At 39.1% G+C, this 19,214-nt stretch overlaps 1 protein-coding gene across 1 annotated transcript in view; it reads left to right on the plus strand.

The window, feature by feature from the left end:
* Positions 1–18,369, plus strand: part of ASXL3 (ASXL transcriptional regulator 3) — a 121,443-nt gene extending 103,074 nt beyond the window's left edge. Inside the window, exons 10-13 of the mRNA XM_041477607.1 lie at positions 3,860–3,956; positions 4,428–4,533; positions 10,358–12,299; positions 14,695–18,369. Coding sequence (XP_041333541.1) covers positions 3,860–3,956; positions 4,428–4,533; positions 10,358–12,299; positions 14,695–18,369 — 5,820 coding nt within the window. The remainder of the gene's footprint in view (positions 1–3,859; positions 3,957–4,427; positions 4,534–10,357; positions 12,300–14,694) is intronic.
* Positions 18,370–19,214: the final 845 nt, after the last annotated feature.

A 19,214-nucleotide genomic window follows, 5' to 3' on the forward strand; every position in this document is an offset into this window, starting at 1 on the left:
GGAGGCTGTTAGCTAACATTATAAGAGGATGACCTCTTAGTCCTTCAAAGTTTAACAGAGCATAAAAGATGTTAGCCTGATTTCACATGACTAGGGTATTGAGAAAAAACATAAAACATCTTTTTTAGTTTTGTTGTTTCTGATGGACTCTTTCAAAACAACTAGACATAAAATTACTTGGGTTTTTTCTGTTCCAACTTGTTCAAATTGTTTTTCACTGTGTAGAAATCTTTAGATGAACTGAAAATGGCTAAATGATTGAATTTTTTGTTAACTTAGTTTGGGTGGCAGTATCTGCTTTCTGCATAGTGCTTTATTCTTTCTAGAACATTTTCAAAATTTCTGTTTCATTTGCTTTATCTCTTTGGCCATTATGAGTTTCTTTAATGTTTTTGTTCTCATCCTTTTCTCTTTGAGCTTTTTCTGGTTGAATAAATCCTTCCTGTTCCATTCACAGCAAATGTTTTCTTTGATCTCAAATTCCTAAGCAAGCTGGGCGAAGTCACTGGGACTGCACAACTCTTTGTTTCTTCCATTTTTAACATTAGTGTCCATATGTGTACCAGGTCTGGATAATGATATCTACTTTCATACATCCCTCTATAATGTTTAAGCCTGAAATTATTCTTTAATGTCATGTTAAAATAGATCTTTGTAAGCTTCTCCTCTAATTAATTAGTATGTTTCCACCTTCTGTATCGTTAGATGCTCTTGTGTTTAGATTTTGGTTGTCCTAGCTGCATAAATCTTCCATGAATTATGCAGACCTGTGAACACGGGCCTCTGGAAAGGCCCTTCTCTGCCAGATCGTCAGTGGCAATGACTACCATGCAGTGGCTTCATGTTTAGTTTGTTATTCTTACATTTCTTAACCTTAGCATCTTTAACATCATCTTTTCAGTCTTGTGGACATAGTTCCCCAGTATTTGTAAGCTGCCTCAGTTCATACCTAAAGTGGTCAATGAAGTATGCATCTGTTTTTTTATACAGTTTACAAGTGGACTGTTACTCCATTGTTAGTTGACCTATAATATTTTTTTCTTAGGTAATTAATATAATTCTCTCTTTTTTGCTATTCTTTTGGGAGTTTGTTTCCCCTTCCTTTTTTTGTTTTACAGATACTTACTACTTGGCATTTTTTTCTGGTCCACAAGAACTAATGGCCTTTACTCATAACCTTGCTAACTGTCATTTGCTTTCTATTCTGAAGTTCCAGCCTATGCTTTTTTTCTCAGGTGAACTAGATCACATTTGAATTTGTTTGAACCTTTTCCTAGCATTTAGCTTGGGGTTCAGTTTCTTTTTGAAACTTTGTTAAGAGATTTGCACCCAGAAACTTGGCACTTTTTTTCTGAAGTATATTAGCCAGCAAAAATAAAAGGTGGGGTAACTCTTCCTGCAAGGCTTGATTGTCTCCTGTCCTTACAACAACAGGGTTACAATGAAGCTAATACTGTTCTTCTTGTATTCACATGGTAATAGAACTTGGCAGTCTTTATAATGCTCTTCATTTATGCAGTCTGGTGAAATAGCTCAATCACACTTGGCTGCAGTTTCAAATTATGTTTAATGCAATTTGATAGTGGATTGCTGCTGACAAGTGGCAATCTCTTTCCACCTATTGTGGTACATTCCAGCTTTGCATGAAATCTAATAGAGGTGTGACCTTAGAATAAGTTGGATAATTTTGCTCATTTAACAGAAAGTTATTGTCCACAAATCATTACTTTCCTATGAGATCTTTTCATCAGGCTGGTGATATGGCTACACTGTTTGTCAACAGCTGAGCCATGGAGTTTCCAGAGGTCCATACATTTAAGACACAGCCTGCAGTTAAATGTGGTTAAATATTATTAGAATTTAATGTTTCTATGACTATTTTTTGCAAAACATTGCCAGGCTTAGAGGAAAAGTCTTTAATTTAATGAAGATTGGAGTAGAACATATGTCGGCAAGTGAGTGTTTACATTTCATCTCCTTTTATGTTGAAACTAAGGTAGCTTCCACACCTTTCTTAGAGGAACAAAGAGTTGTTTGTTTAGTAAGTTGTGATTCTTTTCTTTGTGACTTTGCTGACTTTGTGATCTGACCTTTCTAGAAAATTGTGTAAGTGCTGGTTTTGACTATATACTGGTTTGTTTGTTCAGGTGCAGGAGGGACTGGTATTTAAAAGTCCCTCTTTTATGTATTAATTGCGCAATTTAAGTATTTCTGGCAAAATTCATTTGTGCAGGAAGAAAATAATGTGTCATAGTAGTTTGATTTATACAATAAGTGCATGTCTTTCTCACCTCACTGGTTTTATTATCTTGCTACTTCTGCTGCATGTTTCACTGTTTCTTTCCAGTTTTTCTCTAGTTTCAGCATTAGTCATAGCCTACCTGTAATTAATATGCATGTGTTCCATAACCCACATCAGGAGATGTACAGAAACGTTACATATCCAACCCACTTAAACCCACTTCTCTGACATGTTGGCGAAACAATGCCATATAGCAGGAAAGCACAGGCAGCAGCTCTGTAAGTTCCTATCCTGCTGAGGAACTCTGTACCACACACATATTTTCTTATTGTAATCAAATGCCTTTAGCAATGCCTGGTTTTCAGAGTCCATGCTAATTGCTATTTCTCTGGTTACTACTTCACATCTTTCTAGTTTTCTCCTCTGAGATAATTGTGGGACAGGATGTCAGCTAGGCAGCGAGTAAATTAACAAAGACTTCTTGAAATAGGGCCTCTATTGTCAGTGAAATATAGAGCTCCATGAGGTAACTGCATTGAAGTATCATTCAATGTTTCTGGCATGCCTGTGTCTTTCTGGCACTTGTTTGAAACAGGCACTGAGAACTAGGGGATATTACTTAGCTAAAACATCTGTTAATATGCTGGAAAAGTGCTGGATTTTACTGCTAGATTATAAATAGTGTTGTCAAACATTTATCTCTTACTTACTTGGAAGGATGTAAAATAATGAGAGTGCTTGTTCTAGCAACATTACCTCTACTGCTGTTTCCACTCTTTTTAATTTTCTGTGTTTTTTTACTGTGTATATTTATTATGCTAGAGGTGATACCCACTGCTGATTTGTTTCATATAATTACTTTTTTCAATTATTAGAATTCTTTTGGAAACAGAAATATCCTCACAAGCCTGAAAATGTCCACTAAGTTTTATGGTAAAAGACAACTCAATAGTTGAATTGCTGTTAAAAATTATTGTGGAAAATACTGTGATTAAGACTTTTAATGTTGTCTTATTGTTGCATATTTGACAGATGTAGAAAATACAAATAATCCTAATCTTCTTCCACAGATTTTACTTTTGATGCCTATAAAATTATGAGTAGAGCTGTTTTCAGTTTCACTGATGAGTTTATATCAGTTATTTTGTTAAGAAATGGCTGTCATCCACTCTTTAGCCAATACAGCTTATTAGCTAGCATGAGTATTAGGTTTATTTAGAAACACCAAAGTTACTGTCTTCATTGCATTTAATTAATTTGTTTTGTACCATATTATAGGCAGATGCACAAGTACAATAATGATCTTGATTTTTGATTGCATACAATGCCTCTAGACATAGTCTCAAGACAGGGCTGTGATTAAAGCACATCAATCAGTTGTGAACTGAGTTATCATCAGTAACACTTATGACTGAAGAGAGCACATTGATGCTGGATTGGTTCACTCCCATTTACAGTAACGACTAGCATGAAAATGTTGTTTTAGTAGCAGTCATTTTCTGTTCTTCCCACTGCCTACACTTCCCCCATTTCCCCTAATTGAAACTGTGTTTTGATGTGATCTCAGCTGACGCTGTTTCTGACACTGTCTTCTGCTACCATCGGCTTATTTTCTAGATGGGGAGCGATGGAGTTTTGCGCCTCAGTAGCTCCGCTCTAAATAACGAGTTCTTCGCCTATGCAGCGCAAGGGTGGAAACAGCGACTGGCAGAAGGTAACTCTCTGCTTGCTCTCAGGTCTGCCCAAGGTTAATTGTTTATATGAAGAGTGTCTCTTTTTCTACATTTGAGAAATACTTTTAGAATAGAAACTGTAATAGACCAGTAATTCAGCAAAAGAGAAATTGCTGATTCCATTTTGAATTCAGAGTACATTTTTGCAGCTTGCTGTGGCAGCTTATTTTGACAGTTTAAAAAAACCCAAGTATTTTCGTCACTGTCAGCCTTGGAAACATGAATGCATGCAACTAAACCCTGCCAATATACCTTTGAAATACTGATGGTATATGGCAAATTAAATCTTTCTATGTCACTCTCCCTTTTGGTTTTCATTAATTTCATTTGGCATTGTTGGATGATTGTATCAGAAATCACTGTACATCATCATTGTATTTGCAATTTATAATTATCCATATTAAATTAATCCTTGACAACTTTTATTCAATATGTTAGTATTTGTTTTTTAGGAGAATTTACGCCAGAAATGCAGTTGCGCATCAGACAAGAGATTGAAAAGGAAAAGAAAACAGAACCTTGGAAAGAAAAATTCTTTGAAAGGTTTTATGGTGAAAAGTAAGTACTGAAGCAAATAAAAGGATTTTTTTATATTTTCTTTTAGGAGGAAATGAAAATATAATTCTATGCTTCACATAGCACGGTCATATGCTGTAAAACTTAATAAAGCAGTTATCAAGACCAGTCATTCCCCAATATAAGAAGTTGTGGGTAGAATTATAGTCGTGTGTCTGCACTTGCATTACAATTGCATTTTTAAAGAGTCATAAGTCATCCATAAAAATTCATTGCAAAGAGAGCTTAAGACACAAGCATGTGAATATTTTTTAATTATCTTCAAAAGATAGCATTAGGGCAATTCCTACCTCCTGCAAAATATAAATACAGCTTCTACAGACAAGAAGACCAGAAGCAATATTTCTGTAGTATGTTTTAATTTGTCTTATTTTTTCTAAGCTAGTTGCTACTAAAATCAAATAGTTTTTTATTTTTTGACTGAGATGGCCTATTGGCCTGAGAAGAATATATGAATATATGACATCGAAAAATGCTAGCTAGAGACAAATGAAAGTGACAGTGACTAATTTAATTTAGAAGTGAGATGCAAAGAATAAATAAATACCTTTAATGGACTAAAATTAAATATCACTCCAGGTGCACAACTGGGGTGAGTCAGCACAATTTCATTGATGATGATGATGATGATGATACAGAGATGGCATTCTTCAGCAGCTGAATACTCGGTGTTTATCTTCTTTTAAAAAACAAAATTTGAGGAGATTAACATCTTCTTAAAATCCAAGAATTTTCCTTTTAGAAAGTGTTTTTAAAAGCCAGTTCATCAATACTTAGAATTAGATCTCTGTTTTTAAAAATACTAAGAATTTACTATAAAGTTTAAACTAGCTATTTAACAGTTACTGGTTTTCTGTTTTTTGGGGTTTTTTTTTTATTTATTTTAAAGTATTTTTTAATTATATCCCAGAATCACAGAATTGTAAGGTTGGAAGGGATCTGGTCCAAGCTTCTTGCTCAAACAGTGTCATCCAGGGTCATCCTTGAGCATATGGCACAGGATTGCATTCAATCAGTTTTCCAGTGAGGAAGACTCCACACTCTCTCTGGGCAATCTGTTCCAGTGCTCAGCCACTGCATCGTGAAGTTCTTCCTCACATTCAGGTGAAATTTCCTGTGCGTCAGGATCTGCCCATTGCCTCTTGTCTAATTGCCTGGCACCACCAAGAAGAGCCTGGGCCCATCCTCTTGACATTCTCCCTTTAGGTACTTAGGTACTATAGAAATTGATGAGGTCTCCTTTCAGTTGCCTGTTCTCAAGGCTGAGCAGGTGCAGCTCCCTCAGTCTGTCCTCCTAAGAGAGATTCTCCAGACCCTCAGTCATCTTTGTTGCCCTCCACTGGACCATCTCTAGAAGCTCCATGTCTCTCTTGTACCAAGGAGCCAGAACTGGATACAGCACTCCACCTGTGGCCTCTCCAGGGCACAGCAGACAGGCGGGAGTACCTTTCCCAACCTGCTGGAATGCTCTTTGTAATGCTTCCAGAATACTGATGGCCATCTTGGTCACAAGGGCACTTCTGGCTTGTGGACAGCTCATTGTCCACCAGGACCTCATGTCCTTCTCTGCAGAGCTGCTTGCCAGTAGGTCAGCCTCCAGCCTGTCCTGCCTGGAGTTATTCCTCCCCAGATACAGGACCCTGCCCGTCCCTCCCACCTCTCAGGGTCCTTCTGAAGGGCTGCACAGGCTCTGGTGTATCAGCCACCTATCCCAGCTTTGTGTCTTCAGTGAACTTGCTGAGGAGGCATTCACCCCTTCATCCAAGTCATTGATGAGTAAGTTAAACAATATTGGGCCCAGTATTGAACTTTGGGGGACACCACTAGTGAAGGGCCTCCAAATACAGCCTGTGCCACTGATTACAATCTGTTGGGATCTGCCATTCAGTCAGTTCTCAATCTATCTCACTGTCTACTCAATCAAATGTATGCATTATATTTAGCAGAAAAATTGTTCAATTTTGTTCAATTGTTCAAAATTGTTCAATTGTTCGTCATTACATAAGTTGTCTTAGTTTTGCTGTCAGATGTTTTTCACTTAAGAAATCCAGGGCACAGGGAACCCTTCATATAACTGATTATCTTAAAGATCAACTAAAATGTTTCTGCAGTAAGAGTACTACTTCTCACAATCGACTGTCTTGGACCACTGGGAAATGCAGTGAAAAAGAGGCAAGAAATGGACAGATCCATTTTAGTATTTTATTTTGTGCACCATTGCTAGATGCTTTCCTCCCGGTGTACAGCACCCTATCTTTACATATAATGGAAATTCTATGCTCTTAGTGTCAGACTGTCTTATTGTAAAGTGCTTAATTTCTTAGTAAACAGCTTTGAGACTTCAGTTTAGTCCAGGTGTTGATCCTTTTAGTATCAAAAAATACTGGTTAGGTTTTCAGATAAAGAACAAAATGGCTTTTCATTATGCGTGTCAAGAGAAGAATCGGTGATTAACCTTTCATGGAGGAAAAGGCTGTGTAAGATACTGGTATAGGGCCTTCCACAAGAAGTAGAAGTTTATTACCAGCAATGCAGGAGTTCTTCAGTCAAAAATAACTGTCACACGCACAGAGAATGATGCTCATAATTCTGCAGAGCCAGCAGTCCTGCTGTGCTGGCTGAATGCTGGATACCATGGTGCTTGGCAGATAATTGCTCAGTCTGTGATATGTCATTTGGTTTCATAGGTTTCTGACATCAACATTGTTATGCAAAATGTCATATTCCACATCATTTCCATTTTGACTGAAGTATTGAATCTGGTCCTCCCTGCCCTTTTCCGTGCTTGCATTGTTTCACTTGCATTCTTCTGCTTGGCTGTTGTGTAGGCAGATGTACTTTGCTGGCTTAAGTACTTTTCCTCATTGTTTACTCACTGAATGGTAGCTTGTGCTGTAGCTTCCACCTTGTGTTGGCTCATGGGGCAGTCCTGTGCTGGGACAAGAGCTGGACTCAGTGATCTTGTGGATCCTTTTCAACTCAGGATATGCTGTGACTCTGTGATTCTCTTACCTTTTTTCACTTGGTTTTTAAACTAGCTTTCAGTATGACTGGGCTGTGTCTCTTTTCAGCCATGTTGATTTGAATGAACTAGCAGAATTTGTAAGATTCTCTGAGCTGTTTCTCGCATGCACTGTCTGCAAAATGAATCTGTCTTGCAGGCTAACTTACTCACTTTACAGAGTAGTACTTTTGCTCTGACTTCAATTAATTTGATCTTCATATGTTCCATAAGTAAATTCAAGTTTCACCTTCTACTTAGGGAAGGACCATTAATAGATGCAGAATCTCTGTAAGCATTTTTATGCACTCCACAGTTGGTAGCAATCAAAGACTTCAGAGTTCTTTTTCCCTGTTAGCTCTAAGCATTGCATCTTGTGTTTGCTCTTTTCTGTACCCAGGCTGTTTATTGTGGCACTGTCAGTTGCAGTTTATTCCATCCATTTTTATTCTTTTTCCACTTCTTCGTATTTGTTCATTGTTCCTCTCTCTGACTTTTCTCAAAATACAAAATCTTATTCTGTAGTCATTCATCTAGGATCAGCTGATGCATGTTGATAGAAATCCACATTCTTTTGGCTTGTGGCCCCAAGATTGCAAGGGATGTACTCTATTATGCCAATATATTATCTCTTTTCTCACTTTTGAGAGTTACATGTCAGGATAGTACTATCAGCTAGATCAAAGCTTTAATTTTGGGTAGACCTCCTCCAAATTTTATTGCTGATTTAATCCTTTTCTTACTTTGATTCTTCCTCGCCCCCCCACCCAGTACTATTTATCACAGCACTAGAATATCAGCATTCATATATCATTGAGAAGCTTTTGGGGTGTTCTTAGTGGCTGACTGAGTGCCCTTATTTTACCAGTTGAATCCTGTCCTTAGCACTTTCATTGAAATCTGCTTGCTGCTGCACTCATATTTTTGTGCTGTTTTGCAAACTTTGGGTGTCTTTTTTTCTAAGAGAGAAGACAGATCAGCTGTTTATTTTGCAATCTGAGATTGCCTTAAAAATGCTGATCTTGAGCCTTCTTTAGAAAGCCTTTTTCTTCAGTTTCTTCTTCAACATAGTAATATTTCCAATATTGAAAAAAATTATTAAGATTCAGTATGTGTTCTGCTGGCCTTAATCTGCTTTTACAGTTCTTTATCTTCAATATGTTACTAGAATGTGTGTATTTGTGTAGTGTCCATGTGACAGTTTCATTCACCTTTATCCTGTCCTTCATTCCTTTGCTGATTTCAGTCCATGAAGATAGCCATCAAGCAGTATCTTTTCATGATGTAACCCAGCTAGAGAAAATAGACCATTGATTCAGTTTTCAGTAATGGGATGGATTTTTTTTCCTTTCCCATTTTCCTGAGATAACTTTGGCTCCTTAACACAAGGAATTGTAGAGGAAGTTATTCATCAAACCCCTGGTAAAACTAAACTTTACTCTCCTAAACTTACAACCTGAACTTAGACCATATGGGGAGCTTATAGTCTCTACAGAAGAAAGACACATCTTCTGAAATGCATTCAGTGTGGGAATTGTGAATTTGCTGCTCTGAATTGCTCTCTAGAGGATCCTTCCTCAGCTTACTGATGGCAAAGGGAGACTTTGTTCATGATTAGTGTCTAGTAGTAGTCAATACTAATAATTAAGCATGCTTTTTGGGATGCCAGTTCCAGGCTGGGTTGGTTTGGGGCTTTTTTCTTGGGTTTACAGCTCTCACTGTAATACATCTGTTCAGTGTTTTTAAAATGCACAGCCACAGATTTTGGTTTTTTATGTGTTCTGTACTTTCATCTGAATAGGCCTTTGTATCTCTGTATCCTCTGGCTACACACTGACAAGCAATTTTGCTTCCATAGCTTCTGAATATTTTTTATGCTTGCTTGTTTCCATTTTATTCTTTATTTTCTGATTAAATTATAACAGAGATCTGTTTAGTAGATAGAAGATCCTTAAGACCATGAAATTTCTTTTAAGGCCTCCCACCAAGCTTTTGTGTATTTTCTACTATTATGGAATTGCTGAGGCATAAAGTCTGCTTGGAAAATCTTACTAAAGGTGCTGAGCGTCTGTACTCCCACTGGCCTTAGAAGGAAATAAAGATGTCAGAGCACATACATTTTTTAAAATAACCTTTTTTTTTATCTCTTGGCTGTAGTTTTGTTTTGGTTTTTTTTTGATGTTTTAATTCTGCTGGAGTAATAAAACTTTATATAATGAGCATTTTTAGGATCAAAGGTAAGAAAATCTTCAGAAGCATGCATAGTATACATGGTTCCTTTGCACTTCATCCCTGAGAATGAATGCATAGATTCTAAACATGTATCTTTTAGCTCCTTAAGAATGTTAAACTTCTTTCATATGGCAGGCTGTGTTGACCCTAAAAGCAGGTGAAGGAGGGGAAAAGGGATTTCCTTTACAACTATTCCCACTAGAAGATGATGCAGTTGTGCATTTCTTCTGCAATGGATGCTGTACCAGTGTTGCAGTGTTGTGCTGGTATTTAAAAAAGAAACAAACAAACTAACAAACAAAAAAACCCAAAAACACCAGGAATGTATACAGAGAGATTACTTATATTAAAATTATTCATGGTTTTTAATACTTGTAAGGAAATCTCAGTAGTTAGGTTTCTAAAATACATAAAATTGTATATAAATTAGTTAGCCACCACTTAAGTAAGCCACTATTTTAAACTTGAAAATATGTATTTTTTGGAAATAAAAAATGTGGGTGAGAAAAGTTAGCCTATTCCCTTATCCTTAATGTGATGGAAATATCTATTTTAATTTCTGTTTTTCTTTAGGTTGGGAATGTCAAGAGGAGAATCAAAGAAGCTCACTGCAGTGCAGAACAATGATGAAGATGAAAGCAATTCTTTGTGCAGATCTTCTGGCACACCTGGTCCTTCTAAGAAAGCAACCTTTGAGGATCAAGAGGAGAAAGGTGCTAAAGTTCAACCTTTACCAGAGAGTGATTATAGTCCATCTCATTGTAGTATGGAACAGGTTCCTGTCAAGGATCTAACAGCAGATTCTGAGGATATACTGATACCTGAAGAATCAGTCATTCAGGAGGAAATTGCTGAAGAGGTCGAGACAAGTATTTGTGAATGCCAGGAGGAGAACCATAAGCCAGAACATGAGTTTTCGGAGGAGTCTGTAAGTCCAGCTGGCACAAATGAGGAAACAGAGGCAGTACAGCTTGCAGAAAGCACTGAGTCCTGTGTCATGATGAATGATGTAACTGATACTGTATCTCGCATTGAAATTAAAGTAGAGTTGAAGTCAGAATGCCCTCAGGAGGAGATGTCAGTTGTGATAGATCAGCTGGAGGATTGCATATCACCAGCACGATCAGCTTCATCCACAAACTCTGTCAGCTGTACAGCTGAGAAGGATTCTGAGTCTGCAAAAGAACTAATTGTGCCAGAAATGCAAAGTGCCGCTCTGGAAGGCTCCTTGTTCACTGGTGGAGGCATTGCAGTGGATATGGAGCTTCATAGTGACCCTGAGGAGCAGTTGTCTGAGAATGCTTGTATTTCTGAAACCTCCTTTTCTTCTGGAAGTCCAGAAGTTTGTATTGCCTCTCCTGGAGGAGACACTCAGTCAACTTCAGAGGAACCCTGTACGCCAGCATCTCTTGAAACAGCTTGTTCATCTGAAGTGTCCAATTCTGAAAATATTGAAGGTGATATTCAGCAAAAGGCCAGTGATGAAAACTTGAACACACCCTTAATGTCAGAAATCTCTCCGATGTCCACCTCACCTGTAACCTCAGAAGCTTCTTTGATGTCAAATTTACCTTTAACATCAGAGGCATCACCAGCTTCTAATTTACCTTTAACATCAGAAACGTCTCCAATGTCTGATTTGCCTTTAACATCAGAAACATCTTCAGTATCTTCTGTTCTTCTAACTTCTGAAACATTTGTGACAAATAGTTTGCCTCTTCCATCAGAGATATCTCCAGTCTCTAATTCTCCAAGCAGTGAAAGACTTACACTGCAACAAAGAAAATCACCATGTTTGTTGGAAGACTCCCTTCCCACTCTGAAAGAAGAAAGCTCTGTCATTCCTAAGGTGGTTCAAGAAGAGAATCTTGTTCAGCCAAAACAACTTCAGAGTGCCCCTGAAAATATGAAAGTTGGTCCACTAACAATTATACCTGATACTTCAGTATTGGAAGAGTCCCAAAGCAAAAATATCAGTCATCAGCCATGTAAGTCACATTCTGAAATTGAGAAATCCTACATTGCATCCATCCCAGAACACACTCCTCCAGAGGTGATCAAAAATAAAAATCACACTGTTCACCAAAGAGGTGACAAGAAAGGTACACTCTTGCCCTCAGAGGTGTGTGTCTTATCAGAAGGATCACTTTGCAAAAATATCGAATTGCTTCCATCAAAGCCACATGATAAACTATATACCTCATCTCTAGAGAAAGCTACGTTCTCTGAAGCGTGCAGAAGTAAATCTCACAAGCTAACAGGCAGCACCCAAAGTCGTCTAGAGAGTTCGCATTCTTCCAAGTCTTTAGAACCCACAAAATCACCAGAAGCAAGAAATGAAAGTAGAGACCCAGAGATCCCAAAGAGGAAAACAGCAGAACAGCATGGTTTTGGAATCTGTAAAGAGAAGAGAGCTAGAATAGATGATGATCTGCCTAATCGTAGTGCTTCATCAACAAGTCCGTCTGATAAAGAACAGCCGCCCAGAGAGGAGCCCCGAGTTCCACCCCTTAAGGTAAAGTAATGAATAAACAGGGTGGCTTGGAAACAAAATGTTTATTTTGTCCCTCTATGAACTGCATACAGGAACAGTACATGCTATATTTTTGGGGATGTATAAGGGTTGTTAGTACTGATGGTTTTGCTTTACTATTACATTTCCACCCTGCCAAATTACTTCTGATACAGATATATCTACGGTTGTTTGGTAGGGGTCTTTGCTAAAAGATTGATTTTGTGTGTGGCAGAGCTCTCCAGGATCCATTGATTCAATCCAATTCAAGATCATCCCCATCAATCACATGCAGCACTTGTTTTTCTAATTTTGTGCTTGTTCCCATCTGTATTTTGTGCTTATTCTTCTGTGGATGTCTTCTCCAGCAAGCATGACTAATAAATGTTATCATAACCAGTACTTAGAAAAACAACCAGCACCTTAATCCAGCAAGAGTACCAAGAGCCAAAATAGTTGAAGATCCTTTTGCAAGCCCAAGGCTTGCAAATATATATATTTCAAGGCTGAAATGTAAGATTTCCCTGTAGAATTAACTGGAAACAGACCTATCAGGGGGAAGTATCTGATTTACATATATATATATATACACCTTTGTTAATGGCAAAGGGAAAAAAAATGTACCACCTAAGGAAACACTTGAACACTTGTATGTGTATTATTCTGCGATGTAAGAAAGTATATTTCAGTTGAAAAGGGTTTTTTTTTTTCATAACAGAGAGTTCTGTAGATTCAGTTATATATAGGCTCAGTGTTTTGAGCCTTTTAGTTTCGTACTTGATGACATCAGCCAAGTTTAAGATCCAATTTACTGTATTTAAACCATTGACTTTGCAATACTAGTTCCTGATTATTCAGAAATGCCCTTTTCTGCTTTTATTTTTAACTTCTGCAGTCACTGAACATTGTTAATATGGCCGGGAGGGCAAATAGACTAATAGGTTCTAATCACTAGTGCAGAAGCACATTTCAGATAATTTATTTTTAAGAGCAGTGATGCAATTGGAAGTTAGCCCTGTTCTGAGTTTAGTGATATTCTTTCATATTTGGAAGGCTCTATCTAGGCTAACACATTCTAATAACTCTCTAAGCATAAAGGAAATAGATCACTAGGGAATAAAGAAAGGTCATTACTTTAATAATAATAAAAAAAATAACCAAGCACTTAGAGCTCTAGGAGTTCTGGTAATGCAAAGTGGAAACTGAAAAGAGTTGCTGCTGAAACTGAAAGCAGAATGTTTTGAAGAATTGTGGGCAGTCAATTCTAGTATGCTTTTTGTGTAAAAAAAATTTGGCTCTTATATCATCTCACCAACAAACCCCTATCATTTGTAATTAAAGGAGGAAAAAAGAACCCCAGTTCTTCCAAGTCATTCTCTGTTGTATGGCTGTCACTTACCATCATCTTATGACTACTTTTTCTACAAATACTGCCTAGTTTTCTACTCAGCTCCTTTCAGAAGATACATCATAGCATTTACCACTAAGTTCTATTGCTAGAGAAAGCCAGTAGACATATGTCCATTTTAAGAAATTGATTTTTTTTTTCCAATCTTGGGGCATCCTGAGAGAGTGTATGAGTTACAAAGTGTTTCCAAGATTCTTAATCCTGAAAAACTATATGCCTAATTGGAAACATGCTAATAATTCCAGGGATTTTACAGGTTTTTATTTTGCTTAAAGTGCCAGGTATTTAAGTTTTTAATATTTCTGAGTTTACTATTTATAGCCTTGAGGATTTAATTTTTAAAGTGCAGTAATGTAAGAGTTATCCAGGGATGTACTAAAGCGAGTCTCTTAAAAATGCAAGTGAGGAAAGAAAAGATATATCCTTTAGTGATTTACTTCTTTTACACCTCTAAAATCCTCCATTGTGGAAGTTGGAAAACAGGCTCAGTGGAGATACCACTGCATCCTGTCTAATGGCAAGATTTGTTGTCTGGTTTATAAGCAAAACACAGGCTTAATCACTGGCGACCAAGGAGAAAGGCACTGCATGATCATTACTTTTTCACATGTTTGCAGGAAGGGGCTGCTTGCAGGTTCTTGTCCAGTATCACTGCACAAGGCTTGCTGATCATCTCAGGTAGATGCACTGAATATAAAACAGGTCTGACAAATTATATCTGATAAGCATCATGTTGTCATCCAGTTCAATCTTTCTTCCTGTCAGAAGGATAGGTGTGAGTAGGCTAATACAGGTGTCAGTTATTCACACTAGAGGATGATAAAATATTGAAGCATAAATATCATTAAGTTTTAGCAGGTTTTTGTCCACCTGCATTGAACAGTAATTCCTTTCACTACCTTTCTCTGACCTTAAAGAGGCAGCTGGTTATTTTAGTGACTTGATGATCTCATTAAAATTTACTGGATTTTTTTCTTTTTCTTCCTTTAGATTCAGCTTTCAAAAATTGGACCGCCTTTTATCATCAAGAGCCAGCCTGTTTCTAAACCAGAACCTCGAGTTTCCCCAAGTACATCAGTCAGCAGTGGGAGAAACACTGGGGCTAGAACTCTGGCAGATATCAAAGCAAGAGCTCAGCAAGCAAGAGCCCAAAGAGAAGCTGCAGCTGCAGCAGCCGTGGCAGCAGCTGCCAGCATAGTCTCTGGTGCAATGGGAGCCCCGTGCGAAGGTGGAAAGACAAGAACGCTGGCACACATCAAGGAGCAAACAAAGGCCAAGCTATTTGCAAAGCATCAAGCCAGAGCTCATTTACTCCAGACTAATAAAGAATCAAAGTCACAGTTCGGCTCAAAGGAAAGTAGTACCTCATCTCTGGAGATACCAACGACTACTGACACAAAGATTGAAGGTTCTACTGGTGTCATTATAGTTAATCCTAACTGCAGGTCCCCTAGCAACAAGTCTTCTCATCACCGTGAGACCACCACTTTATTGCAGCAGTCCCTTAACACAGCTACATTACCAGAAACTGCTACTGAGTTATCTGTGCACAGTTCTGATGAAAATATACCTGTGCCACAATTGTGTGAGAAAATTATTTCATCTACCTCTACCGAAAGTAACAGTGTGCCAGTGCTTTATAATAAAAGTTCAGTCTCTGTGTGTGTTTGCAGCACTGCTATGTCTGGAGCAATTAAAGAACTTTCTTTTGCAAGTTCTGTTGATAAATCCTCTGTGTTAATGTCTGTTGACAGCGCAAACACAGCAATTTCAGCCTGTAATATAAATATGCTGAAAACCATCCAAGGGGCTGATACTCCATGCATAACTGTTGGACCAAAATGTATTGATAACAGTAATGTACCGGTCTCCATAGACAACACAGTCTTACCAAATGCCATCGATGACAAAAGGTTGCCAGTACCCAGTAGCAATGTGAATAACGCAGTCTCCAGTCATTATGCCACTGTGCCAGCTTCATCTATTGCAAGTAACTTGCCGAATCATCTCTCTGGTAGTTCTGTACTGATTCCCCCAGTGGGGACTACCAACAGATTTCCTTCTGATAAGATAGCCATAACCAGGTGTAGTGAGCAGAGCACTGTCTCCATCCACACTACCGTCAGGTCAGCTTTAAGTTGCAGTGAGGCCCTTGCAGCAGCAGATTCTGTTGCAAGGCCACCTCTCTCAATGTTTACTGGTAACATGGTGACAATAAGCTCTTATGATAACGCTGCTAAGCTGAATGCTGATCTCTTAGAAAAAAGCTCTGGAACACGAAACCGGGTGGATCTCTCTGGTAAATCTCATCCGCTGAGCTTTACACAAACTGCCATGAATAGGTCTATACCTTGTAAAGTCATTGTTGACCACACTACGAACCAGAATTCCGGTCTGTCACTTTCTTCCTCTATTGAAAATGTAGAGAACAGCATTGACCTGCAGAGCAGACCTGTAAGGACAGAAGCTGCCTTACAAAGTATAGCTTGTCCTCAGGTGTCTGTCATAAGCAGGCCTGAAGTGGTTGCTAATGAAAACCTTGAGCACAGTTCCAGCTTTATCGCCATTACAGCAAAGCAAGACAGCAAAAACTTGCAGGCAGGTTGTTCAAGTCTTCGAGAAGTGCCTCTTGCTCCTCAAGATAAATTAATTGAGGTGGTTACTACCAGCCAAGGCTTTGCTGAGCAACTAAGAGGTCCTTCAGCACTGAAAAATGAAGCCAATGCTGCCTGTGCCAATCAGTACAACTCTAACAATAGAATTTGTTGGCGTGATGAGGAGGCAATGAATACAGACCAGCCAGTGGTCAGCCATCTTACCTCTGGTAAGCATAAGGAGTACGCAGAGCAAAACTGCTTGAAAAATGTCAAGAGCGAACCTTCCAGTTACACACAAATGTCAGAACTGCAGTCCAGGAGTCTTTTGACAAGCATTGGTGTTCCTGTTAAACTGGAAACTAATGAGACTGACAAGTGCTTCAGGATGGACACTGAGGATTTTACAGGACCTGAAATGCCTGCCCAGACTGCAGAAATAGCCACGACTGTGCAGCCGCCGCAGACCTCCAAGACATCCATCGCTGACTCCATGGAAGATTCCCTGTCCCTGACAACAGAAACCCTAAAGAGAGTTACGAGTGCCGGGGGCTCTAGCTGTCGCCTGTCGTCAGTGGAGGCCAACAATCCCTTAGTGACACAGTTACTGCAAGGCAATCTGCCTTTAGAAAAAGTGCTGCCGCAGCCCAGATCAGGAGCCAAACTAGAAATTAACAGGCTTCCCTTGCCTTTGCAAACTACCTCAGTATGTAAAACAGTAGTGGCTGAGAGAAATATTGTTGAACATGCTTCCAACTCTCCTAATCCAGATGGTAAAGGATTTACAGCAGGCAGCATAGCCCCACTACAAATCAGAAAGCGTGAAAACCATCCAAAAAAGAGGATGGCCAGGACTATAGGGGAACATGCTCAAATTAAATGTGAGCCTGGGAAGGTGTCAATGGACACAGATGTTAAAGTGGCTCCTTGTGTAATTAGTTCCAGCATGAATCAGCTAGGGCACGGACAGCCATTTAAGCAGGAGTGGCTTAACAAACACGCCATTCAGAGCCGGATCGCTCACAGCCCAGAGATCAAGCAGCAGAAGAGACCGTTGCCTTCATGCAGTTTCCAGCAGAGCTTATTTCACATTGATAAAAATGGCAGCTTTCACGCAGAAGCCAGTACCTCACATAGACAGCATTTTTACCAAATGTCCATGGCTGCGAGAGGCCCCATTCCTACGGCAGCTTTGTTGCAAACTACTTCAAAAGGCCCACCTGGCTGCAACTCATTTGCTTTTAGCAGACACCTGGAACAGAAGGGTTTGGGAGACGTGAATATTTCTACAGCAGCTCACCAGCTGAGGCTAGGAAGTGTGTTTTCCCCTAATATTCAAATTAAGGAAGGTGATGACATTGCCAGTGCCTCTCAAACTCTGCAGAGTAAAACATTAGTGCATCCCCCTGCTCCCCCTCCGCCCCTGCCACCTCCTCCCCCTCCTCACCCAAATGCAGAAGTCCCCTCTGATCAAAAACAACCGACAGTTACTATGGAAACCACTAAAAGACTTAGTTGGCCTCAGCCAGCAAGCATCTGTAGCAATATAAAATCTGAACCTATTTCTTTTGAGGAAGGTTTAAGCAGCAGCTGCGAACTGGGCATGAAACAAGCTTCCTATGATCAGAACGAAGTGAAAGAACAGTTAAAAGCGTTTGCATTAAAAAATGCAGACTTCTCTTCCTATTTACTTTCTGAGCCACAGAAGCCTTTTACCCAACTTGCTGCTCAGAAAATACAGACGCAGCACCCACAGCAGCAGCAGCAGCAGCTCTGTGGAAATTATCCAACAATACACTTTGGTAGCACAAGTTTCAAAAGGGCAGCATCTGCAATTGAGAAATCGATTGGGATTTTAGGAAGTGGTTCAAACACTGCCACAGGCCTGTCTAACCAGAACGCGCAGATCCCGGTTCAGAAATTTGCTGACAGCAGCAACGCCGATGAGCTGGAACTGAAATGCTCCTGCAGGCTGAAAGCCATGATCGTGTGCAAAGGCTGCGGAGCCTTCTGTCATGATGACTGCATAGGGCCTTCCAAACTGTGTGTAGCTTGTCTGGTGGTGCGGTAGGAGCTCAGTCAAAGATGCAGTATCCCTTATAAACGTGGGAGAGCAGGACAAAGGAACAGAGAAATTGGAACAGTTTAGGCCACTAATGGTTTGCAATGAGTGGATTGATTTTTTTTTTTTAACTGTCTTTTTTTTTATTTGGTTTGGTTTGGTTTTTTCTCCTACGTGGTGCTTTCAGAACTTAGTTATTCTGCCTGAGTGCCATTTTCTGGGAAGAAGAGGAGACCTGTAGAAGTAGTTTAAGAAAAAGATAGCCTTGTTACTGAGGCATCTATGAGCTCTCTTGCTGTGCTAAAAAGAAAAAGCAAAATGCATTAATGCATGTAATTTGTAGCTTCTATTTATTTGCACAAAGTGCAGCACATTTTTCTCCACTGTTTGATATGAGCTGCAGGTTAAAGATCAGTGGAAGAATAGCACTGTAAGAAGTGGAGTAACTATGCAGAATGAATAACACACTGAATAGCAGCTGGTGTGAGCGGGGTAGTGGCAAGGTGTGGGGTGCTGACCATTGTAGATTCTAAGTCAGTTTGCAGTCTCTCTGCTGACAAGATTGTTTTCTTCAATTGACTTTCACTATCTAGGGCTAAAATATAGTCACTTCACCTAACAAAAGAAATTTAAAAGAGGCATTTAGATGGTTAGAGAAGTTTCCTTATGTGCCTGCCAGGGACTGTGGAACTCAAATCTTACTCATCATCTCTTCTTTGTTGATTCCTTGAGAAAGATTTCTACATGTGGTGAGTTAGTGGGACCAACACTGGAAACACATTGGCTTCAGTAGAGTCTGGAGAAGGTAACTTCTCTGCTGGAGATTAGAGATCTCTTTTCCTGTTTCTCACTCA

The sequence above is a fragment of the Pyrgilauda ruficollis genome, unplaced genomic scaffold (assembly GCF_017590135.1).
Source record: "Pyrgilauda ruficollis isolate IOZ18807 unplaced genomic scaffold, ASM1759013v1 scaffold41, whole genome shotgun sequence".
Classification (NCBI taxonomy): domain Eukaryota; kingdom Metazoa; phylum Chordata; class Aves; order Passeriformes; family Passeridae; genus Pyrgilauda; species Pyrgilauda ruficollis.